The 26,970-nt window shown below is 56.8% G+C and overlaps 2 protein-coding genes across 8 annotated transcripts in view; one reads left to right on the plus strand and one right to left on the minus strand.

The window, feature by feature from the left end:
• ACD (ACD shelterin complex subunit and telomerase recruitment factor) lies at positions 1-8,745 on the plus strand. Of its 7 annotated transcripts, none has more exons than XM_071814249.1 (14): positions 1-105; positions 613-742; positions 1,999-2,206; positions 2,654-2,744; positions 3,275-3,354; positions 3,498-3,600; positions 4,492-4,526; positions 4,907-5,070; positions 5,264-5,351; positions 5,506-5,586; positions 6,249-6,347; positions 6,899-7,578; positions 7,946-8,022; positions 8,223-8,745. In XM_071814249.1, exons 1-14 carry the CDS (start codon positions 23-25, stop codon positions 8,284-8,286), a joined length of 1,983 nt encoding a protein of 660 aa, XP_071670350.1. In that variant the 5' UTR covers positions 1-22; the 3' UTR covers positions 8,287-8,745. The 7 variants fall into 7 exon arrangements, with proteins under 7 accessions (XP_071670350.1, XP_071670354.1, XP_071670351.1 ...); XM_071814253.1 differs by having other exon boundaries at positions 6,899-7,152; XM_071814250.1 differs by having other exon boundaries at positions 5,267-5,351.
• The window catches only part of CARMIL2 (capping protein regulator and myosin 1 linker 2), a 26,090-nt gene continuing 7,744 nt past the window's right edge, over positions 8,625-26,970 (minus strand). Inside the window, exons 14-39 of the mRNA XM_065848489.2 lie at positions 26,524-26,601; positions 26,172-26,248; positions 25,971-26,075; positions 25,654-25,723; positions 25,369-25,450; positions 23,533-23,629; positions 22,948-23,005; positions 22,254-22,426; positions 21,527-21,595; positions 21,104-21,197; positions 20,923-21,018; positions 20,031-20,159; positions 18,611-19,041; positions 18,086-18,173; positions 17,522-17,638; positions 16,942-17,008; positions 15,621-15,895; positions 12,950-13,053; positions 12,121-12,526; positions 11,750-11,869; positions 11,386-11,422; positions 11,153-11,221; positions 10,578-10,892; positions 10,290-10,397; positions 9,648-9,758; positions 8,625-9,544 (exon numbers count right to left, since the gene is read on the minus strand). Of these exons, the coding sequence (XP_065704561.1) occupies positions 9,369-9,544; positions 9,648-9,758; positions 10,290-10,397; positions 10,578-10,892; positions 11,153-11,221; positions 11,386-11,422; positions 11,750-11,869; positions 12,121-12,526; positions 12,950-13,053; positions 15,621-15,895; positions 16,942-17,008; positions 17,522-17,638; positions 18,086-18,173; positions 18,611-19,041; positions 20,031-20,159; positions 20,923-21,018; positions 21,104-21,197; positions 21,527-21,595; positions 22,254-22,426; positions 22,948-23,005; positions 23,533-23,629; positions 25,369-25,450; positions 25,654-25,723; positions 25,971-26,075; positions 26,172-26,248; positions 26,524-26,601 (3,552 nt within the window). The 3' untranslated portion in view covers positions 8,625-9,368. The remainder of the gene's footprint in view (positions 9,545-9,647; positions 9,759-10,289; positions 10,398-10,577; positions 10,893-11,152; positions 11,222-11,385; positions 11,423-11,749; positions 11,870-12,120; positions 12,527-12,949; positions 13,054-15,620; positions 15,896-16,941; positions 17,009-17,521; positions 17,639-18,085; positions 18,174-18,610; positions 19,042-20,030; positions 20,160-20,922; positions 21,019-21,103; positions 21,198-21,526; positions 21,596-22,253; positions 22,427-22,947; positions 23,006-23,532; positions 23,630-25,368; positions 25,451-25,653; positions 25,724-25,970; positions 26,076-26,171; positions 26,249-26,523; positions 26,602-26,970) is intronic.

The following is a 26,970-nucleotide window of genomic DNA, read 5'->3' on the forward strand; positions in this document are numbered from 1 at the left end:
TGTCGCTTCCCTTCCCGCGGCCATGGCGGCGGCGGCGGCCGCTTGTCCCGGCGGGGCGGGCGCGGGGGAGCAGCCGGAGGGGCGGCGGTCGGTGCCGGGGCCCAGGTGAGGCGGGGTGATCGGGGGAGTTCGGCGCGGCAGCCCTGGCTGGCCCCAGACTCCTGCCTGTCCCCAAACCCTTGCCTGACCACAACCCTGGCAGTCCCCAGCCCATCATATCCCCAAACCCCTGCCCGTCCCAACCCCTCTGCATGGCCCCTATCCAGCAAAGAGAGACCCCTTCCCCTTTTTACAGTTAAGAGAGTGATGGTCAAGTCCTGGGCAGAGGAAAATGATTATTGGGGCATAATAAACAATATGGGAACAGTTGGAAAAAAATGTCCTCAACCTGACCAGATGTCCCCCCTCATCACGACTGGGATGCTGCAGGACCTGCAAGCCCATCTTCCTCCCGTAGCAGGGGTGTCCGTGCAGAGAAGCGAGTAGATTTGGGCTGGATTTGAGCCACCCCTGGGGCTGTGGCTGTGTTTGGTGTGTAAAGCTGTTCTCGGGATGCTGGAGCTTTGCTGCATCTTGCTCTTCTGATTTGGTGCGTCCTTTCTTCTCCCATAGTTTTGAGTATGAAGACAAGAACATGGTTTCTCCTAAGCTCTACATCCTGCAGCCTTGGATTGCCAACCTCTTGGTGAATTATGAGCAGCTGGATGCCAATGAGAATCTCCTGGCCGGGCAGGTCCTGCGGGTAGGTACGGAGAGCGGCTGTCTTACAATGCACCAACAACATCTGAAATCCAAATTCCTGAAAGTGTTCAGTGGTTCCCAATTTGTTGGCTCTGGGTGGGCAAACCTCCTCAAAGTCCCTGATGGTTTTTTTGGGGGGTGGATGAATATTGCTTTGCCTGTTTCTGGTGGCCTTGGCTGACTTTTGCATCTCTGGAAGGTGTGCCCTGCTCTCATCCAAATAGTTTACAGTCTCCAAAGTCACCTTCTCTCCTAACCTGGCACTTGTAGGCCACCTTGCCTTCCTTCTCCTCCTCTCTGTGTCCTGTCCTTCCTTGTACCATGCCAGCTGATGGGTGGGCTTGACAGTGGGTAGCAGGAGGCAGAAGCAGAACCTGCTGCGATGTCTGGAGCCTCCTCCAACTTTCCTGGTGATGAGCTCTAGTGGGACCATGAGCTCATCCTCCCCTGGATACTGGCTCTTTTAGGAGAGCCTCTTTGGTGGTGATTCAGGTCATGGGGCTCCGAGGCACAACACTTGATCCTGTGTAGATCCTGGAGAGCTTTATGTGCAGTGTTGACAATGTCTTTGACATTTGATCTGCCCCACGTGGCAGGAGAGAGCTTCAGTCAGGGCACTCTTGCCCGTTTGGGGCCTGCTGGGCAGCGGGAAGGAAGCAGGAGGAAAACAACCGAGTGGAGTCAGTGCTGCTGGTCATCAGCTGTGGACTTAGCGGGGTTGGATGAAGGTGCTGTGAGACAACCGGGTGCACAAGCAGATGTGAGACCTGCACAGGCAGGGCATGCGGTTCCTATTTTTTGATGGGTTGTGGTCATGATCTGGATGCTGGAGAGACCCAGCTCCAGTGCTCTGGTTTGCTGTTCTCTTGCAGCCTTTGGGTGCCTGTGGCAGCATCCTACCATGGACAACGTTATTGTTGGCAATCTCCTAATGTCTTTTGCGGATGAGATGTTTGAGGCGCGTCAGGTATCTCCTTACTGCCAGGAAAAGGAAAGAGAAAGATGGATTTTATGATTTAAATGGAAGGAGACATAAGAAGCGGGGGGGAAAAAAATGACAGCGAGAAAGAGGAAGCCCTGTGGTCCTGTTCCCCATCCCATGTAAGGACATGGAGGTGGTAAAACCACTGGTTTGCTACTTCTTGGCCCAGTCCGTGCTCCCAAGCAGGAGATTGCTTGTGTCTGTGCTGATGAAGATCCAGCAGGGAAGTCTGTAAATGAGATTTCTTTTTCCTCTCCTCCTCAATCTCTTGATAGATTTTGAGTGACTCGACTGTTCCGGACCATCCTGGGGTCCTCCAAGATGCCGTCCTACAGGTCTCAGATGGCTCCTACTACATCCGCGTGGTCATTACATCCGAAGCTCTGCGGGCGGAGGAAAAGTGGGTTCCACCGCGTCTCGGCTGTGGCCGGGACAGCGGTTCTCCACAGCTGCTAGTGGGGCTCCCGCCTGGTCTTGTTTCAGGTTGTGTTAAGCTAAAGCCATCACAGGGTGGGAAAAGTCTGTGTGCTAGGAGGAGAAGCCTGAATGCCTGTGCTTGGTGCTCCAGTTTTGGCTGGCTGGGGTGGGCAGGGGTCGATGGCAGAAGTTGCAATGCCATGTAGATGGGATTAGAAAGGACTGAAGAGTCCATGGGAGGAGCCAGAGCATTAACCACAGTAGCCTGGGCTGTTCCCTCAGTGCTTTCCTCAGTTGCCTCATTTGTTCACCCCTAGACTGGTGGGGTGCTGGTAGAAGAGCCAGGGATAAGCAGCAGGAATAAGTTGAATGAACCAGGAGTGCTTGTGCTGGGATGTGTGCTGGTGCGCCGTGGTGATTGGCATGGCTGTTGGGGGAGGCCCACCATGTGTGTGGGTATTCCAGCTCCATCCTTCATCTCTCCAAGACGTTCCTGCTCTGCTCTTTTTCTAGCACTCACATTCAGCTCAGACTTTCCAGCCTTGTTTGCAGAATTATTGTCTTGCAGAAGTACACAGTGTGTTTCCGGGAGGAGGCCAGGCTGGTAAGTGCTCTGATGAACAAAAGCAACTTGTTCCTTGACCTTGCCTTGGTTCCTGCCCGCTTGAGCTGCTCCCAGCCGTGTGGCGAGGAGCTGGAGGTGGACGATGGGTGGCCTTTCTTCTCTCTTCTTCACCTGCAGCCCCTGGAGGGCTCTGTGGCAGTGACACTGGCTTGGCCTGGGCGCTGGGGATGGCATGAGTCCTCCACAGAGATGTGGCACATCTCCCCCAGGGCCACTTGCTGTCACCTCCTGCTGTTGTGCAGTGACAGAGCTGCCTGCTCTCGGTTGCAGGGGTTCAGGAGTGTCCCCGTGGCCTCAGGCTGGCCCAAACCTGGCTTGTGGCTCTTCAGGATGATGCAGGAGGGTACAAACCCCAGGTTGAAGGGGGTTGTCTTTTGTGAGGGGGCTCTCGCCTCGATGGGAGGGTTGGTGGCAGAGCTGGGGTGGGTGTGTGGGTGCTTGCAGGCCCCAGGGGAGGCAGGAGCAGAGGTGGGACTGCAGAGGTTCCTCACGGGCTCTGTTCCCCACAGGAGGACTGCGAGCTTTACCTCACAGCACACCGGTTCATCGTGCTGCCCATGGAGAGGCAGAGGCTGGAATCATCTGATGGGTATGGCCCATGGGGCAGGCGGGGGGGGCTTTGCTTTGTGGGGGAGTGTCCTCATCTCCCCAGAGTGGTGCTGACCCTGGGAGTCCTGGTGTGAGCTGTTTGTGGTGGGGACTCTTTTCAAGAGGAATTGTCTCCATCCCAAGCTGTGAAGGAAGGCGGGGACGTGGAGCAAGTCAGTAATCGGCTTTATTCGTACCGCAGGAACCAGGAGCCCTCTGTGATGCAGAAGATAAAGGAACTCTGGTTGTAAGTATGGGGCTGGCCATTGCTGGGGAACATGCACGGACACCATGGAGGCTCTGAGTGGGGTTAGAGCAGGTTGGCGAGGGCAGGCACACGTTATGGCAGCTCCTGGTTAACCTGTGGGACTACCTGCCATGGGACATGACAGAGCGGAGCAGGCCATGCAAAGTGAGGTCCTGGTGACAGAGAGAGCTCCCCATCCCCAACCTCTTTCTCTGGGTTGGCAGAGCTGTGGGGAAAACACCTGTGGAGAAGTTGCTGCTTCTAGCAGGGCAGCATGGCCGAGTGGGTGAAACCCTGCACGTCTCATTCTTCTTCTGAGGGGATCTTATTTATGCTGATAAATATCTCAAGGGTGGGTGCCAAGAGGATGGACCAGATTGTTTTCAGTGGTGCCCAGCAATAGGGTGAGGGGCAATGGGCACAGACTGAAACAGAAGGTTCCACCTGAATATGAGGAGAAACTTGTTTACTCGGAGGGTGCCAGAGCCCTGGGACGGGCTGCCACGAGAGGTTGTGGAGTCTCCTCTGGAGACATTCAAAACCCACCTGGACGCGGCCTTGTGTGACCCGCTCTGGTGATCCTGCGTTAGCAGGTGGGTTGCACTATGATCTCCAGAGGTCCCTTCCAACCGAGCCATTCTGTGATTCACTCTACACTGAGAGCCCAAACTCTGGAGATCCTCAGGGGTCTCCATGGGTCCATCTTCAGGAACAGGGCTCCCTGATGAGAATTCCTGGGATACTGAGCAGTGGCTGGATCCTGCACCCGTTGGGGAATCTGCTTCTCCCACAAGTCAGGGTGCTTGATCTGTGACTGAGAGCTGCAAAGGGCTGCTGGCCCATGTGTGCCCGAGCCCTAACCTGGCTTTGTATTCTCTTTGGTTGTTGCAGGAGGAGTCTCACTCTGAAGAATGCTCCCAGCTCAGGTAAAGGGTTGTGGGGGGCACGTGATACTCTGGCTGCCTGGGGGGAGCTCCTGGCTCTCCTGAGCTAGGGCTGTGTTAGGTAGACGTAGCACAAACCTGACCAGATCTCACAAGGCAACGTTGCTAAGCCCAAAGCAAGACGAGGTGGTGCTGACAGCTAAAGCAGCATGGGCTGTTGCATGCTCATGCTTATGCTGCTGCTCCAGGGCCTGTGTGGAGAAAGGAAAGTTTCCAGAAGCAGATGAAATGCAGAATTTTGAGTTGTTTCTGCAGGTTGCAGTGCACATGACAGTCATGCCATGAGAGTAGAAGCATTTGCAAGTGAGGCTTGCCTGGATTAAGGTGTCTTCTCCACTGATACTCATGTGTTCTCTCTCCAGAGCCATCCATCTCTCAGCTGATCGATGCCATTGGACAGAACCAGCTGGAGGTTTTGAAGGAAAAGGCTGAGGAATGCTTGGATTTACAGGTGCCCAAGGAGACCCCAGCGATGGGAAAGGATGAGGTTCCCATCACTCAGTGGGAGGAAGAGCGCAAAAAAGAGGTCAGTCTGGCTGCTGAGCCCGCTCGTGGTGGGCACCCTGCTCTGGAAGGTGGGGAGATGGAAGGGAAAGAGTGGTGGGCAGAGCTGAGGGTTTGCTGAGGAGAGAGATGGTGTTCAGCTGCCAGCAACGGGTGGGCTCCAGCACCTTGAGTGGGAATGCTGAGGGAAAACCACATCACGTGTGTCATTTCAGCAGGGCATAGATGTCTTCAAGGTTCCAGCCAACACCCTGGTGATCCCTCCTGAGGAGGAGGCAGTTCCTTGCGATGCTTCCAATGCAGGTCAGTGAGGTGGCTTTGTCTGTGGGACAGGCAGGGGGGCAGTTCAGTGTCCAAGAATGTAAAATAAGGGTCTCCCAGGGGTGGGGAGAAGATTTCCTTTGCTCTGGCTGTGCACTGTGCTGGGACACAACCAACAGTGCCCCTTTCATTGCAGACACATGTGAAGCAAATCCCAGGAAGAGTGGCGATGAAAGAATGGTCCCAGGTGACTCAAGTGTCGTATCCCAAGTCAGCCGTGAGTAGTGGAACCTCCACACCCCATCCAGCTTCTTAGTAGCTTCCTGTGAAGTTGACTCAGACCATCTTCTTGGATTGAGCAGAGGAGGTACCAGCATAGCCAGATCTTTGGGAGACCAGGACTCCCAGCCCTGTCTTGATCAGGCAGGCAATGGCCCCATTTCTGCAGCCTCCTGAAGCTGAGCAGCTTTGGGTTTTTGTGCTGGGAGCACAACAGAACATTTTGTCCCTTTGATGCCATCACAGAGCTCAAGTCACCTGCCCAAGTGCGGGCTCTTGTCTGGCTTGTGGTTCAGCACAGGGTTGTGTCACCTCACTGCGCTTGGCCTCACCAAGCTTTGCTGCAGAAGTACCTCCACGTAGAGGAGGAGATGAAGTGAGCTGCTGTCTTGGACAGTGCAGGGTGTTGGAGAAGGTTTTCCTGCCACCTACCTGTGCTCTGGGCAGTGTCTGCCTCTCTGCTGCCTGCCACAGGGGCTGGCTGAGAATCTGGCTGGAGCATGCCCCAGTTTTGGTTGGAAAGGGCTCTCAGAGCTCCCTTCACGCACCATCTCTGTCTGAGACCCCATGCACAGTTCTTTGTAGCCGCTGCAGGGTTGGGCGGGGGCTGCTACTTTCTTTGCCAGAATCAACCCCCCTACCCTGACTTGATCATTGCAGCTGCCGAGTCAACAGCCTTGTCGGAGAGCTCGACGGGATCCCAGGACAACCCCTGGAACAGGCTCCCCCCTATATCTTTGACCTTGGACTCTTCAGAGGGTGAGTCCCCATGCCCCAGGGCATCCAGCCTGCCTCACCATCAGCAGGCAGTCATAGAATCATAGAATCATTTTGGTTAGAAAAAGCCTTTAAGATCGAGTTCAGCCATTAACCCAGCACTGTCAAGTCCACCTCTAAACCATGTCCCTAAGAACCTCATCTAGATAGGACGCACAGGGCAGAAGCTAATGCAGCCACCAGTTACTGTAGCATGTCCTATTAAAGGTCCATTTATAGTTTGTAAAAAATTAACATAATAACTACAGGAGTTAAACATCATCGTATTAGATATATTAATCATATGTTAATCATATATTAATCATATTAACCTAATAAATTATGTGCCATGTTAATAAGCAACTTACAGATATGAGTCCCCTCTCTATGTAGCTCACCCTGGACGCTGGCTTGCTTTCCCCTAGCCAAAAACAAGTACTGCAGCATTCCCCTTGCCCTGTGCCTGCATCATTCCAGCCCCACTGATCTCCTGCCCAGCCTGACCATCCCAGCACCCGCCCTGCCTAAGCTGACTGTGCATTTTCTGTTCTCAGATAAGGCCTCTCAACACGACCTTTCCCCAAAGCCCCAGCAAGATGTGGCTGCTGACAGCAACACCCCCGACTTGCTGGAGCCTTGCAGCCAGGACTCTCCCAAGCGTTTGCCGCAGGCAGAGTTGGTGCAGACCTCCTCTCCCTCCCTGCTCCACTCCTACCGCAACACCAGCCTGGTGGGGACCAGCACCACCCAGGCAACATCGGCTGCAGAGCCAGCCTGCGCTGTCCCCTGCCCTGCTCCAGCCCCACAGGTATCAGAGTGCTCTCTGGCCACCCTGCCGTTTCTTTCTCCAGTTTTTCCCGTCTTGCCCAGCAGCCGCTTGCAATCCCTGCCCGAAGGGACACCTCATAGGGAGCAGGCAGACTCCAGTGGCACAGATTTCCCTCCAGATATGTTGGAGCGTGGTCCAGCTCGTGCCAAGACCCAGGAAGGAGATGCTGGGGGCACCAAGAGAAAGCTGGTGTTAGAAAATGACCAGCAGCATCCCCAAGGTGCCTCTTGGGGCAGGGGGAGAGACACGGGCAGGAGTGGGGAGTTCGTGAGCACACGGGGCGCAAAGAAGAGCAGAAAGGAGCCTGGAAAGGAGCTTTCTGAGGAAGAAGATGATGAGGAAGAGCGAGCACCTCCAGTGAGCGGTCCCAGCTCACGGCCAGAGCAGCGCAGAGCTCTGGAGCCGGTAAAGATGAAGCAGCTGCTGGGGTCCCCTGGGGGGTTCTCTCTGTCCCTCTGCTGCTAGAGTCCATCCCCAAGACCTTTCCTCACCTGGCTGGTTGGGATGGGGAGTTGGAGGCACGTGTCAATGTAGGTGGTGGCCCCAACCCTCCCAAAGGAGGATCTGGGCACTACGTTGAGCCTGAGCTGGGTGGGAACCAACACTTATTGGAGCATCTTCCAGTTCTCTGAGTAAAATAAGATTGGCAGAGGAGGAAAAGATTGAGGGGTTAGATCCGGGGGTTTCCCTTCATGGATCAGGGTCTTGGGCTACATTGGTGGGGGGCTGTGTTTTGGGCAGACTAGCCTCAACCTCTCCTTTGCTTCTGCAGTACGTGAAGAAGCAGCCGGACCAGTACAAATACGATCCGCCGAGCCCCGAGCTCTGCGAGCAGATAAGATCTGTCAGGTCAGTGAGTGATGGGCTTGTAGGGCTGTCGCCTGTCCCCCCTATGGCTGCTCACAGGGGATGCCGGTATCACTGTTTGCATCCCTGCAGCGGGTCCCCAAACTCTGCCTTACCTGTTGTCATGGGGCCGTCCTGCCGTGCAGCAGAGTGTCCCCAGCCAGGTCCCTTCTTACTCCAGCTCCCTTCCTCTGGTTTCACAGGATCTCCAAGGCAATGCTGAAATGGGCGTGCTGGATCCTCACAGACGGAGAGGTGGACTCCTGAGCCCAGCCCACACTTCAGTTCTTGGCTGATTCAGCAAAAACAATTTAGAGCTGCCTGGGAAGAGGAGTTAGGGGAAGCAGGGGGGAACACCAGGACCCCTGTCCCCAAGGGGACGACTGAATGGGTTGGCCTGCCTGCAGAGACCCTGGCTCCAGAAATGTTGGGGAGGTGATCTGTTGAAGGCCAGCACACTCAGCATCTCCCACCTCTCACTCTCCATCCTTTCCAAATACCCTGGCCTGGCAAGTGGGGACAAGAGGTGACCTGGTGTCACCGTAGCAGGGGCAGCAGTGATGACAGAGGCCCCAGAACCTTAACCCCACTCTAAAGGCAGCACAGGAGTTTGGACATTTTATTGATTGGGTTTAGATAGGGTCCCACGCTGTTTGTTACAAAAAAATATCCCGCAGGGTTATGCTGTAGAAATTAAAAATAAAAATTGTATATTTTTTAAATACACAGCTCTTGTAAGAAAAAAAAAAAAAAGCATGGTGTTGCTCTGTCGTAAACATCTGTGGAAGGAATGCATTTGGTCTGGAGCAGAGGGCGACATGGGAGGAAGCCGCTGGGGTGTTGGGGTGACGCTGGTGCTTTCGGGAGAGCTGCGGGGACGGCGCGGCTGGAGCTGGGCTGCAGAGCTGTGTGCTGGAATGCCATGGCTCGTGGTCCTGCTGATGGAAGCCTGCGTCTTGGGGGAGCTGGAGTCGGTACCCACGGGATGAGGAGCTGGAGAGGCAGAAGGGCCCTCGTAACGCTTACTAAAAATGTCTGGCTGCCAGCATGGCTGCTGCCTAAAAATCAGCAGCTGCCCCTCCTGCACCCTGGGGTGGCAGAGGCCAATGGGGAAGGTGCATCCCAAAGGCTCTGGCGTGGTTCCTGGGCATGCCAGCCCTCCTGGGCGACGCTGGTGGCCCAGCCATCCCTGCAGCCAGAGGTGACTGATGCCATCGTGAGCTGGTGCCACAGAACAGAGCAAGCCTGTGCCCCGGCTCTGCTCCCTGCACCTGGGCTGCCAATCACCCTGGCACTGCAGACTTGCTTGCAGGGTTTTACTGGGAAAAGGGCAGCGGCATGCAGGGGCTTCACTGTCCCCGGGCTGGCTCCCCCCGGCCTGGCACCAGGCATCTTTGGTCTATGGCTGCTGAGTCTTGTGCATTCGCAACAGTTTGTGCCGGGGCTTGTGGCCGCTTGCTGTCGGTGCCTGCTCCAGCCTGCAACTCTTCCAGCCCAGCGTGGGGACGGTCCTGTGGCGTGGCACCTGGAGAGGGCAGGGGTGCAGGGGTGAGTGTGGGAGGGGACCCTCTGTACCCCAGCACCCTCTATAGCAGGTCTGTGAAGGAAAAGGAAGCATCATGTCTCACCTGCAGCATCTGAGGAGAGTGTGGGCTCTTCCTCTGGCTCTGGGAGGGAGTCATGCTTGGTTTTTCGCCTGAACACAGGCGACCGCCGCAGGCGCATGGGGACAGTGCTGGCTGCGGAAACACAACCCAGTCCCACGTCAGAGCTCCTGCTGCCTCTCTGCCTGCAAGCCCAGGCACCCCGGCTGTTGCCAGAGCCCATCCCAGTGTCCAGTCCCCCACCCAGGAGTGTCCCAGTGCAGGGATGCCATCATAGAATAGTTGGGGTTGGAAGGGACCTTCAAAGCTCATCCAGTCCAACCCCTACCATGAGCAGGGACACCTTCACCCAGCTCAGGTTGCTCAGAGCCCCGTCCAGCCTGGCCTGAGGTGTCTCCAGGGATGGGGCATCCACCACCTCTCTGGATAACCTGGGGCAGTGTTTCATCACCCTCGGTGTAAAGAATTTCTTCCTCATGTTTGCCCTGAATCTCCCCTCCTTTAGTTTAAAACTATTACTCCTTCATCCATGATTACCATCATACATCACCCCAGCACCTGACAGCTAAGACAGGTGGCACCACCATATAAGTGAGCTGCCACCACCTGTCTCCTCCAGCATGGGGTAGAAGGGGGGTTTGGGGTCCCACTCCAGCCCCCACTTACTTCCCAGTTCTGCCGGGCATTCAGGCTCCCTGAGCTGCTCCTCATGGACAGACACAGCTCGGCGGCTGGTTCCTCGCGGTGCCACCAGCCGTGGTGTCAACCAGTTGTCTGGAAAAAGCAGCACCCAGTGCCTTTGCAGGGGGCTGCCTGCCACACCCTGACCCCCTGGCAGCCCTGCAACAGCACCCAGTGCTGGGTGCTTGAGTCCCTGCTGCCTTCCGTCCCCAAGGGGACAGAACCTGCCAGCATCAGTATTGGGGAGCCTTTAGGCAGCTGGCACATCCCTACCTTCGGTGTCAGGCGGTACAGGCAGGGTGGGCAGGGGGCTGCCAGCAACCATCTCCCCACCGTGGCTGACCCTCCGTGGCAGAGCTGCTGGCACGCTCCTCCCTGTCCGCGGCAGGCTGCTGCTCCAGCCCTCCCGGACCCCAGGCTCCATCAGCCCACCAGGCTCGGCCTGGATGAAGGACCATTGAGGCTGATCAGAGCTGGTGGCCTGTGGCTCAGCCGGCAGCTGCCGTCCCAGGGCTTTCCAGGCTGTCTGGGGCTCGGCTGGGCCAGTGCTGGGCTCCATGGCGGTGGCTGGGCTGCGGAAGGGTGCATCTGCAGGGAAGGCAGGGCAGAGCTGTGGGTGCCTGGTGGTGACAGCCCCAGTGGATGGCTCTTGGCGCCAGGATCCAGGCTGCAGCCAACCCAGGGATGGGGTAAGGGGCTGGGTTTCCATCTGCCGTCACCAGGGTTGGGCACCCATGGGTGAGATCCTGCCTGGGTGCCCATGCCCACCAGTCCCCATATAGCACTGCTTGGTGCTAGCAGAGAGGACAGAGCCTGTGTGACCCTCCTGAAACCCATCGGTGACCCACCTGTGGACACAGAGTGCGTGCGAGCCTTCAGAGTAGGGGGGGAGTCCGCAGAGCTGTCCACAATGTCCCCTGCAAGCACAAGCCACCAGCCAGCATCAGCACACTGGGGTCTGCCCTGTGCCACCGGCACCCAGCGAGAGGAGATGTGGTGGGACCTGCAACTGGGAGCCAGTGCCCACCGCATGGGTGCCCAGCCAGGTGGGGGTCAGGGTGGGGAGGACGCGGCCCCTCACCGTCTGAGCCAGCTTTCTTGATCTCATTGTCTTTGCTCTGCAAAGGGAAAGAAAGTTGGTAATGGGGAGCCAGAGTGGCAGCACCCTGAGGGACAGTGGGTGGCAGAGGACAGCATGTTGCTGGACTCCGGGGTGGCTGCAGGGGATGTGTGCATACCAGGGAATGAGGGACAGACTGAGTGGCAGAGGAGCTCACATATCGGTCCCTTTGTAGAGGGTCAGGTGACAGGACAGAGGCCATAGGCAATGGCGGCACAGGGATGGGTGCTGCCAGTCCTGGCTGGGGGATCCCCATCCCATGGACCACCACCTCCATCTGCTCTTTTAGTACAGGATACATCCCAAAACCAGGGCCACTCCCTACCTGCTGCTTCTTGCCTTCAGTGGCCGGGGCCTTGGTGACACCGATGCGATGGAGCATGACCTGCACACGCTGCTCGAAGGAGCTGGGCAGCTCACCCTCGCTCTTCTCCAGGTGTCTCTTCTGTGGGACAGACACAGCCCTGCCAGTGACACAGCACCCACAGCACCCACTTGCCTGTGGGGCACCCGGGTCCATGCTGCCAGCCCCAGCTATTCCCCCAGGAGATGAACATATGGCCACAACTCAGCAGGGATGTTCTCAGACATCACTCTGGTGCCTCCACATCCCTGGTTGACCCCAACACCAGCACCCTGGGTGGGGAGCAGTGCCCACCAGCCAAATCAAACAGTAGGGTCAGTGGCGGCACTTACCTTGTCATGTCTGACCCCCAGTGCATCCTCATCCTCCCCAGACAGCAATATGAGCGACTGGGATTTGCCCTCCCGGGAGTACTTGGGCCGGATCCTGCGGGCAGAGTCAGGGGTCTGGCAGTGCTCAGGCTCTGCCCGGGGCTCGGCAGCAAGCCCCCCCTCCTCCGATTTACTCAGCGGCTTGCCCGCCTCGCCCGCCTTGCTGGGGGCCCGTAAAATGTCACTGAGCATCGAGCGCCTGCTCCTTGGGATGGCAGGGCCACCCTCAGGCTCCTTCTCACACCGTGAGCCCCGGCTGGATTTGGGTTTCTTGAAGGCAAAAAAATTCCCGATTTTCTTCTTGAGGGTGCGAGAGCCAGAGGGGGCCAGAGGGGCAGATCCCAGGCAGGTCTCTGGAGCCGTGGCGCTGGGGAGAGATGGAACATGGGGAAAGGTGAGCTTTGGAGGGACAAGGGGCTTGGGATTGCATTTCTCCCCTGCTCATCCCAAAAGGATGGATCTAGACTCCAGACGCCTCAGCTGAGATGATGTCATCCTGGCAAAGGCAGTTGTTTCCAATGTGGGACTTCATGGGTGCTGCCCCATTGCTCTCCACCATGGGACAGACCCCACAACCTCCCCTGCATCCTGCACCCCACAGCTGTCTCCCAACCCTCTCCCACCAGCCTTGCCCTTGGAGGGGTGCTGGGTGCCTGCCGTAAGGAGGGGTGTTTTCCCCAGCATCCCTTTACCACTGGAACCAGCAGTGTTTGCAGGGCAGGTGAAATCCTGGATGTGTGCCAGGGTGCTGGGTGGGTGCAGAGGACCCTGACCACCCCCATGTGCTTACGGCAACTCCTCTGTGATGAGCCTCTTGGCAAAGAAGTCGTCCAGCCCCTCGTCCACACGGGTAATGCTCCTGTCCTCGCTGTTCTTGCAGGCCACGGGCTGCACCTGCAAGGAAACATGGCTGTCAGCCTGGCGAGGGGCAAAGATACCCCCACGCACAAATACCCCAGCCTGTGCACCTATAAGTGGGTGTCTCTGGAGAACGGGTGCCAGCACCCTCTGTCCTGCTGTGTATCCAACACAGTCAGCGCATTATGTTGATCTGCTAGAGGATAGAAAGGCTCTACGGAGGGATCTGGATCAGCTGGATCGTTGGGCTGAGGCCAATTGTATGAGGTTTAACAAGGCCAAGTGCTGGGTCCTGCACTTGAGCCACAACAACCCCAGGCAGCACTACAGGCTCAGGGAAGAGTGGCTGGAAAGCTGCCTGGCAGAGAGGGATCTGGGGGTGCTGGGTGACAACCAGCTGAATATAAGCCAGCAGTGTGCCCAGGTGGCCAAAAAGGCCAACAGCATCCTGGCTTCTGTCAGGAATAGTGTGGCCAGCAGGACCAGGGCAGCAACCATCCCCCTGTACTCAGAACTGGTGGGAACCCACCTCAAATCCTGGGTTCAGTTTTGGGCCCCTCACTACAAGAAAGGTGCTGGAGTGAGTTCAAAGGAGGCAACAAGGCTGGTGAGGGGGTTGGAGCACAAGTCTGATGAGGAGCAGCTGAGGGAACTGGGGCTGTTTAACCTGGAGAAGAGAAGGCTGAGGAGAGATCTTATCTCTGTCTACAGCTACCTGAATGGAGGTTGTAGCATGGAGGGGGTTAGTCTCTTCTTCCAAGTAACAAGTGATAGGACAAGAGGAAATGGCCTCAAGTTACGCCAGAGGAGGTTTAGATTGAATATTAGGAAGAATTTCTTCCCGAAAAGGGTTGTAAAGCACTGGAACAGGCTGCCCAGGGAAGTGGTGGAGTAACCATCCCCGGAGGGGCTTAAAAGATGTGTAGATGAGGTTCTTAGAGACACGGTTTAGTGCCAGAATTAGGTTACAGTTGGACTTGATGATCTTGATGGTCTCTTCCAACCAAAATGATTTATGATTCTATCAGCTGCATCCCAGCTCTGACTCTGCTGCATCCCTGGGGCAACAGGAGCTCCAGCCCACCCTGGGCTCCTGCTGGCCCCTCATCCTGCCCACGCAGGCAGGGCAGCTTGGCTGCCAGCCCCCTGCACCTCACTGGGTGCCATGTCTGGGGTGCTGCTGGCTGGGGCGCAGCATCTGTGCACACTCAGCATCCATTCATTACACACAGGTGTAAAACAGACCTTCCTTGGTGACACGCAATGGCAAATCCTGCTAAAGCTCTCCTAGATCTGGGCCAGCTTCCTGATCCCACCGTCCCCATGGGAGAAGTCTTTGGCAGGGATGCTTCCTCCATCTGAGCCCTGAGAAAGGGACACCCACACTCCTGGCGGGACCCATGTTTCCATCCTTCAGGCTGATGCTCATCCTCAAGTCCAACCTTGGAGTGCTACCACAGCCATGAAGGCCACCCACTCCATCCCCATGGCAAATCAGTTCCAATCAGAGCCTTGCTCTGTGTCACCTTCCTTGCCCCAGCACATGGCACAACATCGGTGACTTCCTATTGACAAGGGGGAAGCACTTCCCCATCAGTGGCATTTCAATCCATAACGACTTTTCATTACAGCTGGATTGATGCTGCTCAGGAGCCGTTCCAGCCATCCGAGACCTGCCTTCCCTGTCACATCACATCCATCAAAGCCCATCTTAACCCAAGTCTTGGCCAACCCTGGGTGTTGAGCATGCCCATCCTGCTACAGAGAGATGTGCCAAGGTGATGGCCTTCTCCAGGCCCCTGCCAGCCTCCAGCACCCACCCCACCTGCAAGAAACGGCTCCTGCTTCTCATCCAGCCCCACAGCAGCGCTGGTCCCACCGCAGCCCCAGGGTGAGCATCACCACGGCTGTGCAAGCCACGGATTTCCAGCAGGTGGAAGGATCCAGCTGCATCACGGTGGCATGCGGACAAGGTGATGTTGGCAGGATCTGGCTCTGGGGACAGTGTCAGAGCCAGACTTTCCACTGACTGCACCCAAAAGTTACTTTTCTTTTGGGAGGGGGGCTGTGAAGGCAGGATCCCCAGCCACTCGCCCTTTGGTGGGGGGGAGGTGACACCCACCCCACCGCGGCTGGCAGAGCCCCACCAGCACCACCAGGAGCTGCAGCAGCTGCCGGTGCTTTGGGGCCGATGGGTTTTGGAAGGGGGAGAGCAAATCGGGCACAGGAGAGAGGCAGCTGGGGCCATTGCTGAATGTGCCGGCCCTCTATCCCCAAACTCTGCAGGCTTTTTAATCCCACTCTGCCTCCCTCTCGGCTCCTACCGCTCAGCATCTCCCGGCAGGCAGCAGGAAAAGGGATGGATGATTTCCTTGCCCCCCTCGCCAGCCCCCCTGCCCATCCTTTCAGGCTGCACCCCCCCTCCTCTGAGGAAGCTCCGGCAGCGGCTGAAATGCAGGATAATAAACCAGCCGCAGCTGCACGCATCTCATTTTCCTGCCTTGCAACAAATACCGACTGCAATAATTCACCCAATTGAGAAGAAAAGGGAAAAATCCCCAAATCCACCCCCTTGTCAACCATCCCCCCCTCCACCTCCTTACATTGGGCTTGCTGGGCGGTTGCTTGTGCCGGCGGTTGGGCCGGGGCCTGGCTTTGGTGCAATGCTCCAGCTTCTGGCCGGCGGTCGGCAGGTCCATAAGGGATCCGGTGGCGGCGGTGACAGGCTGCGTGGCGGGGAGCGAGCCGCTCGCAGGCTCAGCATCCTTTGTGGAGGCAGGGCGTGCCGGCGGCGCGGCGGGGCTGAGTGACGGCGGCGCCCGGTGAGCTCGGAGCCCGCTGGCGTCCCTGCCCGCCGCTGGCTCCAGCTCCGAGACACCTACAAGGGGTTAGAGGGCTCCGGTTGGCACTTGGCCTCTCCAGGCCTCCCCATCGTTGTCACCGTCACCTTCGCCCGCGTGCCTGGGGTCGGCAGGGCGCTGGCTGTGCTGTGCCGTGCCACGCCACGGGGAGGGGAGCGTGGCTGTGGCTGCCGAGAGTGAGAGCTTGCACGGTAGCCCCCGGGCCAGCAGCTTTGCAGGGTCCCTGGAGGTTTGAGTGCACGGGGGGGTGCAGGGGAGGGATGCTCCAGCAGGGACCAAGTTGACCCTGCAGCCTGCACAAGCTCTGCCAGTGCAGGTCCGGCCAGCAGCACCCACAATCACACCCTGCTTTGCTTAATAGGCAGGTCCTTGCCCCTCCCCGGTTACCCGCTGGATGGGGGTCAGGATGCTGCTGGGCTCAAAAACATCAGGGGTCCCCTGGGGACACCTGGGTGACAGGCGCTGGGGTCCAGTGCAAGCTCTGCTTCATCCAAAGCCAAATACATATCGCAGCCAAAAAAGCCAGAAGTCACCCATCACCCGCTTATTGTCCCCAGCCCCCCCCAGATCCTGGCACCCCAAAGCACACAGGGCTATGTGGGACAACACCAGCTCAGAAACGGGAGCACCCATAGACAACATCTCCCCTGTGCCATGACCCTGGGGTGCTGGGTGGGTTGGTGATGTCCATGCCTGGGGTGGTCCCTGGGATGGGTGAGGGGAGATGCTGCAGCATCCAGAGTCATGAACAAACCTCCCAACCCTGCCCAGCCACATGGGGAGGGAGTTCAGGGTATTCACCCTCTCACCCATGAGGGCTGAACTAGCCAGGCCCCCAAAACCAACACGACAGCAAGCTCAAGGTGAGCTTTGCCTGCAGACCTGTACCGTGGCACCAGAAGGGGCTCTTCAAAGGAGCTAGATCCCCACCAGCCTGGAGCATCACTGCAAATGGCTCTGCCCAGCAGCCCCTCCAGTCACTGCTTTGAGCCTCCCACCCCCGGCAAAGCAGGGACACCCCACACCCAGTCATAGCAAAGGGAAACCCGCGTGGTGACCTTACTTCTCACAGTTGGTGTGGGCCGAATGCTCCTGAAATGCTTGTTTTTCCTCCGCAGGGCCATCTTGTACTGCGAGGAGAGGATGACAGTGGTGGCTTCGGTGCTGACAAGCTGGCTGCAGTGAGCGACATCCCTTGGCAGCCAGAGCCAGCCAGGCTTCACCCAGTGATGGGTGCAATCCCTCCATCACCCCCAGAGCCCCAGGGCTGCACCCCCTCATCTTGGTCTGACACCAAAATCACCCACGATGCCAAATTGGATGCTTTCCTAGTTGGGACCACACATTGTGCTGGACCCCAGGTCCCAAAGCAGTGGTCAGCCAGAGGGGCTATGTGTGGCTGGGACCATCCTGGGCCACCGCAAGGACCTGCTCCTGGTGTCAGCAGTGCAGGCAGCATGGCCAGGCAGGCTAACCACGGTCCCATTTCCCAGCACTAATTGCCTTAGTTCTGCCCTGGCGGGGGTGCCAGGGGTGTGTGCGCCCAGAGAGGCTGCAGCGTTAAGCCTGGCATCATCCGGTAAGGCGGATAAAAGACAGTTATAGCGCGGGCATCACGCAGTGACAGCAGGGTCAGACCCTACCTCCTCCGCTGTGAGGTCCGGAGCATTCCTGCCCCTCATCAGCACGACGGCATCATCCTCAGCCAGCTCCGGCAGCAGCGCCGGGAGGTCGAGCCCTTGCCTGGGGAGGCTCTCTGCCTAAAACCATTAGGAAGTGCTTAAATTATCCTCGGGGTCTGAAGCGCACCCGGTTGCCCTACGTACTCCGTGCTGCTCCGCTCTCTACCCACGGACGGGATTTGTGAGCGGATTTAGGGCTGATTAGCCGACTGCCAGCCCCGACACAGCTGCCCCACGCCTGCCCTGGTGCATGAGCGGCCGGTGCCTGGCGTCACCCCAGCATCCCCCACCAGACAGTGGCTCCCGGACTTTGCTCAGGACGATAAATCTGCTATGACTACACTGGGAGAGGATTAACCTGGGAGGACAACCAGCCTGGGTAGGAATTGTCCTGCCTCCCAGACGGCAAATCCATGGTCACTGCAGTGGTTGGTGCCCAGGAAATGCCAGACTACCCAGATCCCCATCCCACATCCCAGCCCTGCATCCTCATCCCCATCCCACAGGCTTTGGCATCCCCCTTACCAGTTTGCACTGGGCGATGGTCAGATCTCCCAGCACGGCATCCATGATGCAGTCAGCCACAGCAGCTGTGACAGACAGCTTGATTTCACTGGGAACAGAGAGAGGGGTGTCAGGGCCATCCCCCCTGGCAAAGTCTCACTTGGGAGATGGGTGTTCAGCCATGGCACCTGGAGAGTCACTCAGAACATGTCCTGGGCTTTGGCTCACTGGGTGTGTGTTGCCAGAGCAGGAATGGGAGCAGGCACTGGCTGGGATGGAGGATGCCAAGTGCACCCCTCCATTGATGGTCAGGGCTCCCCTCTGCCTGCCAGAGGGATGTGCATTCAGTAACATCACCCCCTGGGACTCCCCAGCTCCCTAGGGACATCTCCAAACTGGGTCTGAGCAGGAAGCAAAGCCACAGCTGGGAAAACATAGCAGCAGGACCCATCACACCACCACCATGTGGGGATGAGAGTGATTGGTAGAGCCCCCAAAATCCCCATCTGACCCCAGGGTGAGAAGGAAGAATAGCACATCACCCACTTCAGCTTGCTGAAGACATCGTTGACCATCTGGTCCAGGACAGTGCTGAGGTTGAGGTGGTCCTGGAGGTAGATCCGCTCCGACATGGCATTGATCAGCTGGTCCCTGACTCTGCTCTTCTGCACCACAGCTGGGCACAGGTTGTGTGCCGTGTCCAGCACTGCCTGCATGATCGCCTGAAGTTTGAGGAAGAAAGAAGAGTTTGTAGTGTCTTTTCTACTAGGATTCACATGGTTTCCAGGAGGCACCATGTCCCTCATCCTTGGGCCAAGGCTGACAAGAATCTCGTGCCACCGGCAGCTCCCTGCAGTGTCCACCTGTATCTCCCGGCCGCAGATCTGCGATGCTTCTTCAGTGAGACACTCCAGCTTGTGCTGCAGCTTGCCATTCTGGTATGGGGTGTTTCCTGCTTCATACAAGAGGGGCAGGATCTGCCGTGGGAAGAGAGATGGCATGGATCATACCGTGGCACCTCATCCTTGCTTTCCATCCTTCCATGCATCTGTGGCTGTTCCATGGAAGAGCATGGCCAGCATAAGTTGAGGAGATCCAGTGACCTTTTGGCTTTGCTGGGCCAGGGTTGGGCATCCTGGCCCCTCACAGTCCCTGTGTCCCCCCAGTTGTAACCTCAACTACTCCCCATCACCCACTGGGCCTCCTTCCCCCTATGCCCAGCCATGCTGCTGCCCACATCAGGGGAGATCCTTTCCTATCCCTTTCACCACCTTTCTACCATCAGCACCATCTTCTTAAATCCCATCTCAGCCAGATAAATACCCAGGGGACTGCTAATAAATTTGGGAAAAAAGAAGGAGGAGGTGGTCTAAAGAGAAGTGTAGAAGAAGAAAGAGAATGTGTGATTGGGAGAGAGAAGTAGGACCAGGATGATCAAACCAGGGCTCGCAGTGTCAGGAGCTGCCCAGCCAATGCAGTGACCTTTGTCATGGGCTGCATCCTCATCACTGGGCTGCATTCAGCTGGAGGCGCTGAGAGTGGGGATGCCCCAAGAAGGGACCAGCCCAGGGATGTGGAGAGTGTTTCTCACCAGTGTGGGCATCCACGGGTTGTGCCTAAAGCTGGAGCACCCACCTCTCCAAAGGAGAGCTGCATGATCACGGGGTGCCCTTGTTGAAAAGGGGGTGCCCTCGTAATCCCCACTTCCTGGAGGGTGTGCACACAGCTGTGTGCATTTGTGGGGAAGGGACTAAGAACATTTTGGGCCTTATTCTAGAAGGGGATTCTGAAATTTGCAGCTGTCCTTTAACATTTTGTGAGTGCCCTGTGATGTGCATCTGTTGCACGGATGATTCTGATGCTCCCCAACTGCCAGTTAATTATGTCATTAACTAATCAATAACCTGCTTCGATCCCGAAACTAAGTCAGGAGGGGGTGAGGGGTTTCCCTCCGTGGCAGACTCACACTGACGGAGAGGTTGGCGTTCCTGATGGCCTCCTCCGCGCAGAGGATGTCCACCTCCGCCTCCCTGCCCGGGCAGGCGCTGAGGATGTCGACGTGCTTCTGCACACTCAGGCAGATCTCATTCACCATCTGGAGCGCAGAGAGGCTGTGTCATGCACCGATGCTGGAGCAGCACTGCCAGTTCCCCTCCTTGCCGTGACTTTCCCCGGAGAAGGATGTTCCGGCACTGCCTGATCAGGCAAGTAGGGGCACAGACAAGCGACAGCTCCCAGAACATGCCTTCCTAATAACTGGGGATGCCACCCAGCGGGGATTTGCTTGCAAGCATGCACAGGGAGTCGGGGACACACTGCATGGGGAAGTGTAGCAGCGAGATATCCCAGCACTGCATATGCATGAATCACATGGATCAGAGAATCATTTTGGTTGGAAGAGACCCTCAAGATCATTGAGTGCCACCATTAACCCAACACTGGCACTAAACCATGTCCCTGAGAACCTCATCTATGGGTCTTTTAAACACCTTCAGGGATGGTGACTCCACCACTTCCCTGGGCAGCCTGTTCCAGTGCCAAACAACCCTTTCAGGGAAGAAATTCTTCCCAATACCCAATGTGAACCTCCCCTGGCACAACTTGAGGCCATTTTGTCTTGTCCTATCACTTACTACTTGGGAGAAGAGACCAACCCCCTACATGCTACAACCTCTTTTCACGTAGTCGTAGGGAACAATGAGAAGGGTTGCTCAGGTATCTCTGTTCCATGCAGCCCCACTCTCCTCCACTCAGAAAAGGTGAAAAGGAGTTTGTCCTGCTCACAAGAGCTCACACAAACTGTATAGTGTTGTTTGGGGCAGCCACACAAGTCCCATGCAGCAATTTGGCCAGCAAACCTGTTCAGAAGAGGTGGTGAGGATGCCTTGCTGCAGGCGAAAGGTCTGGGTGGGCAGCGTGCGCCGGAGCTGGTTCCTGGCCAGGCAGGACTGGAGCTGTGGCAGGCAGGAGGCTGTTGTCAGCTGCTGGTGTTGGTGGCACCTGGCCCCACCACTCCAACCAGCCACATGTCCCCCTCACCTTGTGCACGGCCTCCTCCGTCTTCTCGGGGTGGCTGCGGTACGCCTGCATCACGTCGCTCATGGGCAAGGGCATTGACTTGAGGGTGTAATTCCTACCACACAACAGTGTGCTCAGCAGGTGGAAAACTCCTACCCATCTTTCATGAGGAGGGAGAAGATCACGGTATCTCTGACAACAGCAGATCCCCCTCCCTGTGCATGCTGGGGGCCCAAGCCTGACCCTGAGGTCAGTAATGAAGGTGCCATCACCAAACGAGTGGCATGTTGCTCTAGATCAAGTCCCTTGGGACCCGCATGCAATCGTGTGATGTACTTGCAGTTTTGATGAGACAAGAGGCCCTGAGAATGGTGACATCTTGATGCTGGAGGCTGTTTTGCATAGCGATAACAAGCCAGGAAGACCAAGATACTCCATCCTTACCTCTCCAAAGCTTGAGCCACCTCCAGGAGCCCATGGGCAGTTGTGTTGTTCCTGTCCCAAACCACAGTCCTGGAAAGAGAAGGACATGAGTGAGCCTGCCTGCATCCACACAGCCCTGAGGTGGATGCCCACCTGCCGGGTGCCTGGAAAAGAGAGCCCCAAGGCCAACCCCCAAGAACCAGAAAGCCTGGAAATGGGGTTAAAAATCTCAATGTCAATATTCAAAACCTAAACTTGGACTTTGAAAGCAACAGTAAAGTATGTGGGTGCCTGAAGGGAACAACGGGTACAGACGACATGGTCAGGCAGGTACCATCCTGCTGGCAGTGGCAGATGTCCCCAAGAGGAACAGCCCTGCCTGGGACAACCTTCCCTATTCCTCATCCCCTGCAGGCACCCTGCCTTGCCTTTGCATGCACTATTTGGTCAAAAGATGGCTTTTTAGGGACTGCTGCCAGAACGTAGGGTAGGGACAGCATCCTGGGCTGTGCGGGGGCCTGACAAAGCACTGGCAAGAGGTACATGTCCCCTGCCAGCCCTGACAGATGACTGCAATGAGAGCAAGATATGGTCACAGCATCTGACCATGTGCCAGGAATGGTCCAGGGCCACGTCCATGGTCACTAGGAGCCACAATAAGCCTCCTCTGATGGCATCAGCATCACAACCAGGGGCATCCAGCACAAGCTGGAAAGGGCACCGACAGGGTGACATGGGCTGCTGCTACCTGAGTTTCGTGTTGATCTGCAGGGCCTTGGCTAGCATCTTGGCCCCTGTGTCCCCCATGGCGTTGCCACTGATGTCCAGAGCAATGAGACTGGTGTTACTGCCCAGGGCGCTCAGCAGGACGTTGGTTCCCAGTTTGAGGCGCGATTCAGCCACGGACAGGGACTGGAGAGGCTGGAAAGTGGACAAGGAAGGGGAGAGTTGGCCAGGACACAACAGGATGTGTGTCACCCCTGCAAACACAGCCTCCATTCCTGGGCTGGTAGTTGCTGTGGGTATCCAGGGCTGGATTTGTGGAGCCCAAGTCATGCTGAACTCCCAAAAAACCAGGAGGAAAATGGGTGCTAACGCGACACCCTGGATTTAGCTTAAATGCCTGGCAGGCAGTAAGGAGGAAAGAGGGTTTTTTTTGAAAGCTGGGCTGCAGCCAGGTTACACCAAGCATCTCCTCTGTGCCTTTAGCCAGACACAGGCTCACACTTTCCCAGATGAACAGGAACAGCTCTTGCTTCTCTGCCTGAGCATCTGCTTCAGACGAAAGAAAATAAGAGCAGAGGAACTTGAATAGCAGCGGAAGGGAGATTTGCTCCCAGCCTGTGCTGGGAGGGATCTGGACAACGCCCCAGCACGCATGCTGCACAGCAGGGGGAGGCAAGGGCACAAGTTGGGGACAGTTGAGGACAAGCAGGACTTACACAGTCGTCCTCCTGGGTGAGCTGGACGATGCGGTGCAGGACGTCCAACAGCCCCTCCCTGTGAGAGAGGCTGGGGGTTACATGTGCATCCCACGCACATCCCACTTAGAATCATTCTGCTTGGAAGAGACCCTCAAGATCGAGTCCAACTGCTAACACAACTCCGGCACTAAACCGCGTAACTAAGAACCTCATCTACATGTCTTTTAAACCCCTGCAGGGATGGTGACTCCACCACTGCACTGGGCAGCCTGTGCCAATGCCTGACAGCCCTTTCTGTGAATAATTTTTTCCCAGTATCCAATCTATGCATCTGCTGGGGCCGCAGGGGCAGCTGGCAGAGCTCTGTTCTCCCTCACGGCTCGTCTTGTCCCTGCAGTACCTGCGGTCCCACTGGGACTGCTCCAGTAGCAGGTGACAGTCACCCCCAGCCCCAGGCTCCCTGTTGGGTTGGAGCAGGCAAGATGGGCAGGTAATTCCTGGCATTCCCAGCCAGCCCATGGCCTTTCAATGGGGAGAGAGTCTCAAGGTGGGTGCATGGTGCCAGGATGGCTCCTGGCCCAGGTGCTGCAGCTTTGCACTTACTTGGATTTAATGTTGAAGTTTTTTCCCAGGGAGACGTGCCTAATGGACTTGCTTCTGCCAATGGAGAGCACCAGTGTCACCATGTCAGGGTCAAAGCCTGTGAGAGATGGGAGACGCCCACTGGGATGCTCTAAGCAGTCCAGACCACAGAGGTGTCATCAAGAGTCGTCCCCCACAAAAGGAGACCTTCAGAGCCACCAAGCTCTGGGGTGGTAGAGACATGCCCAGGGCAAGTCCCAAGCTTCCTTCTCTTCATGCTTCCCCAGGTAGAACAATGACCTGCACAGAGCTGGGGTCCCTGGGAATGAGTCCCTGAGGACTCCCTCTATTTGGGGTGCCAAGGCTGTGCTGAACCAGGGGGAGCACTTACAGAGCAACAGATGGCACCTGTTTTCTGCCATCCCATAGGGAAATGTCCTCCATGCCACCCTGGACAACACAGGAGGAATTGTCACAGTTTGCAGGCAGCTGCCTGCGCTCCTGTCCTCCCAGCTGCAGCATCCCCAGGGAAATCTGGCAAGCAAAGGTGATGTCCTTCCCACAGGGCAGGGACATGGGCAGGGATCTGCTCTCCCACCCAAGGATAAGAGGCACCAAGGCCCCACCTGGGTGCTGGAGCACTGGAACCGGCTCCCTAGGGAGGTGTCGCAGCCCCAAACCTGACAGTGTTCAAGAAGAGACTGAACAACACCCTCAGACACATGGTGTGAACTGTGGGGTTGTCCTGTGCAGACACAGGAGTTGGACTCGATGATCCTTGTGGGTCCCTTCCAACTCAAGGACATTCTATGTTCTATGACCTATGGGACTGTCCTTCCTGCATGGAACTGCTCGACTAAGAAAGTCAAAAATAGAAGCACATTTTGGCAAAGGTTGGCCAGAGATTTGGGGTAAGAGAGTGAGCTTTTGGAGCATCAGTGGCCTGAACAAGTTTTTGAAAGACTTCGAACCACGTCAGCTTTCCCAGAGCCACCTGACTGTCAAGGGGCTGCATGGTCTGCTGTGAGATCTTAGCAAGGCTGCTTTAAGGTTTGGGGTCTTTTAGGGAAAATTAGGAGCTGGTAGAAGTGATGTTGGTGGTAATTTGGGTTGCTTGCCTTTGGGTTGGAGGCCACAGTGGGACAAGGTGAGCAGCAGAGGCTGCAAACTCCTTCAGAGATGCGCAAAAAGTTTCAGCCCAGGGAGATCATCCCAATGCTTCAGACCCCAAGCCAGCAGCATGAAACCACTTTGGATTCAGTGAGCTGAAGAGGTTTCAGCCAAGACAGATATGAAATGAAAAAGTTTTCTGCAGGTTCTGAAGCAGGAGGGGAGGAAGAAGTCATCCCATACCCTGTGCTGGAGATGCCGTCTCTGAAAGAGGGAAGAGGCAAGGGCCACCACTGCTGCCTGCCATGGGATGCAGTGCTGGAAGATGATGGAAGAGGCCTGGCACACTGGGAAGGACACTAAGTAGAGGGAGAAGAGTGCATGTGAGGACTACCTGCCTTGGGGGAGGTTGGTTTTGGGTGTAACAAGCCATAAAAGCCTGATGAGGTGATAATTTCTCAGGCAGGAATCTCCTGCTGGCTGCTGGATGCCTTCATCCTTCTGAGACATCACCTGTAGTGCTGCAGCTGCTGCTGCAGGACTTTTACAGGTGACAAGTGCAATTAAATGTTGCGTTTATCAGCACAGTCAAGAGGCAGACAAGCGCAGCAGACCCTACTCATCTCCCTGGGGACTGCTACAAGCTCACGAGGTGCTGGGAGCGAGCTGGCCTCTGCCAAATTGCCTGTGCTGCGTGGACCTGCAGATGGAAGAGGTCCTCACCCGCCCAGGGAAAAGGCAACCTACCATTGTCAGACAGGTCCAGGTCACTGATGGAGCTGGCGTCAGGGATGAGATCTTGGATGACTTGGGCCCCCGCTGATCTCAGCTTGGAAGAAACAGCAAGACATCAGTACAAGAGGAGGCGCCGAGCCCTGCAAACAGGATCCTGCTTTTGGGAAGGTCACCCAGCCCCACAGCAGACAGGACATGGACCATCCCACACAGGGACTGAGCTCCCTGCCACTCCTCGACTGCCACAACGGGACCCCCTGGATGGACTGATGACACCTATGGGTGCTGGCCCCTCACCTCGCAGCTGCTGAGATCCAGGCACAGGTCGCTGATGTGACTGTTGTCCACCAGCCCTTGCAGCAATGCCCTGGAAGAGTCACCAAAGTCACCCATTGCTGTGAGGAACAGGAACACCAGCACAGTGCCCAGTGTCCAGGCAATGGGGGAGGGGGATGCTGGGGAAGACATCCTTCCTCAGGCAAGCAAATATCTGCTTCCTACAGCCCCATCCAGTCCCCTTGACATGCAAAGCCCTGACTGAGGTCCCCCCGACCATGATCACCCCAAATCCATCCCCCTTGGCAGACTCACAGCTCCATCAGTCCCCACCTCACCTTACAGCATCTGCAGGCAGCTTGGTACCTGACAGAGACACATGCCTGAGGGCACAGGCCTGGCTGAAAAACTCCTTGATGTCCGGAGAGATGGTTTTCACCCTCCTGAAAAGAGCGTGTACAAGATGGCATCGTCTGCTACCCAGCTCTGGCTGCCTGCCTGGGTATTGCACTCACCTTGCAGCCATTTCAGGGACTTACTTGTGGGAGTACATGTTTCTGGAGAGATCCAGATGGACGAGGCTGGTGTGGCATCCATGGATCAGGGCTCCAAAGAGCTACCGAAGTGCAGATGCAAGCTGTGCCAAGGACCACTCAGCCGATGCTGCGGCCCCTCACACAGCCCAGGGAGGGATGGGTACTGGGATGGGACGAACTGTGGGGGTTGCTCGGGGGGTTCTGCCCCAGTGGTAGGGCTCCCTTCTTCCTCGTGTTTCCACAGCCACATCCCAGCTGGGATGGGGTGGCAGCACCTCCCAGCAGCGTGGCACAGGTTCGCGAGGGAGGCTGAGGGCAGGGACTTGCTGCCAGGACCCCCCGTGTGGGTACTCACAGCATCCAGAGGGCAGTCCGTGCCGGCCAGGCTGAGGTGGGAGAGTGCACGGCACTGGTGGAGGAGGCTCTGCAGGTTCTGTGGGCAGAGATTTCTCAGCAGCTTCACCCAGGAGCCTGACCACCACCACCCTCACACCCATTATCCCAGAAATCCCAGCTCCAGCCTTGCTCCTGCTGGACACAGGGGTGAATCCTGCACAGGGGGACACAGTCCCATGCCAATTGCTCCTTGGATGTCTCCCTGTTCCAGGTGGGATCTCCCACCGTCCCATTAGGCCATCTTTTTGACAAGAAAATACGGAGGGAGCCGGGTCTGTTCAGCCTGGAGAAGAGCAGGCTGAGAGCGGATCTTATTCATGTTTATAAGTATCTCAAGGGTGAGTGTCAAGAGGATGGACCAGACTGTTTTCAGTGGTGCCCAACAACAGGATGGCAGGCAATGGGC

Source organism: Patagioenas fasciata, chromosome 13 (assembly GCF_037038585.1).
Source record: "Patagioenas fasciata isolate bPatFas1 chromosome 13, bPatFas1.hap1, whole genome shotgun sequence".
Taxonomy (NCBI): domain Eukaryota; kingdom Metazoa; phylum Chordata; class Aves; order Columbiformes; family Columbidae; genus Patagioenas; species Patagioenas fasciata.

What these genes read in the sequence shown, in the direction of transcription:
- ACD (XM_071814249.1), top strand. Translation starts at nt 23, where the DNA reads ATGGCGGCGGCGGCGGCCGCTTGTCCCGGCGGGGCGGGCGCGGGGGAG. An exon ending in TGGCCGGGCAGGTCCTGCGG is followed by an intron (nt 743 to 1,998) that starts GTAGGTACGGAG and finishes ATCTCTTGATAG; the next exon opens with ATTTTGAGTGACTCGACTGT. An exon ending in TTGCGATGCTTCCAATGCAG is followed by an intron (nt 5,352 to 5,505) that starts GTCAGTGAGGTG and finishes CTTTCATTGCAG; the next exon opens with ACACATGTGAAGCAAATCCC.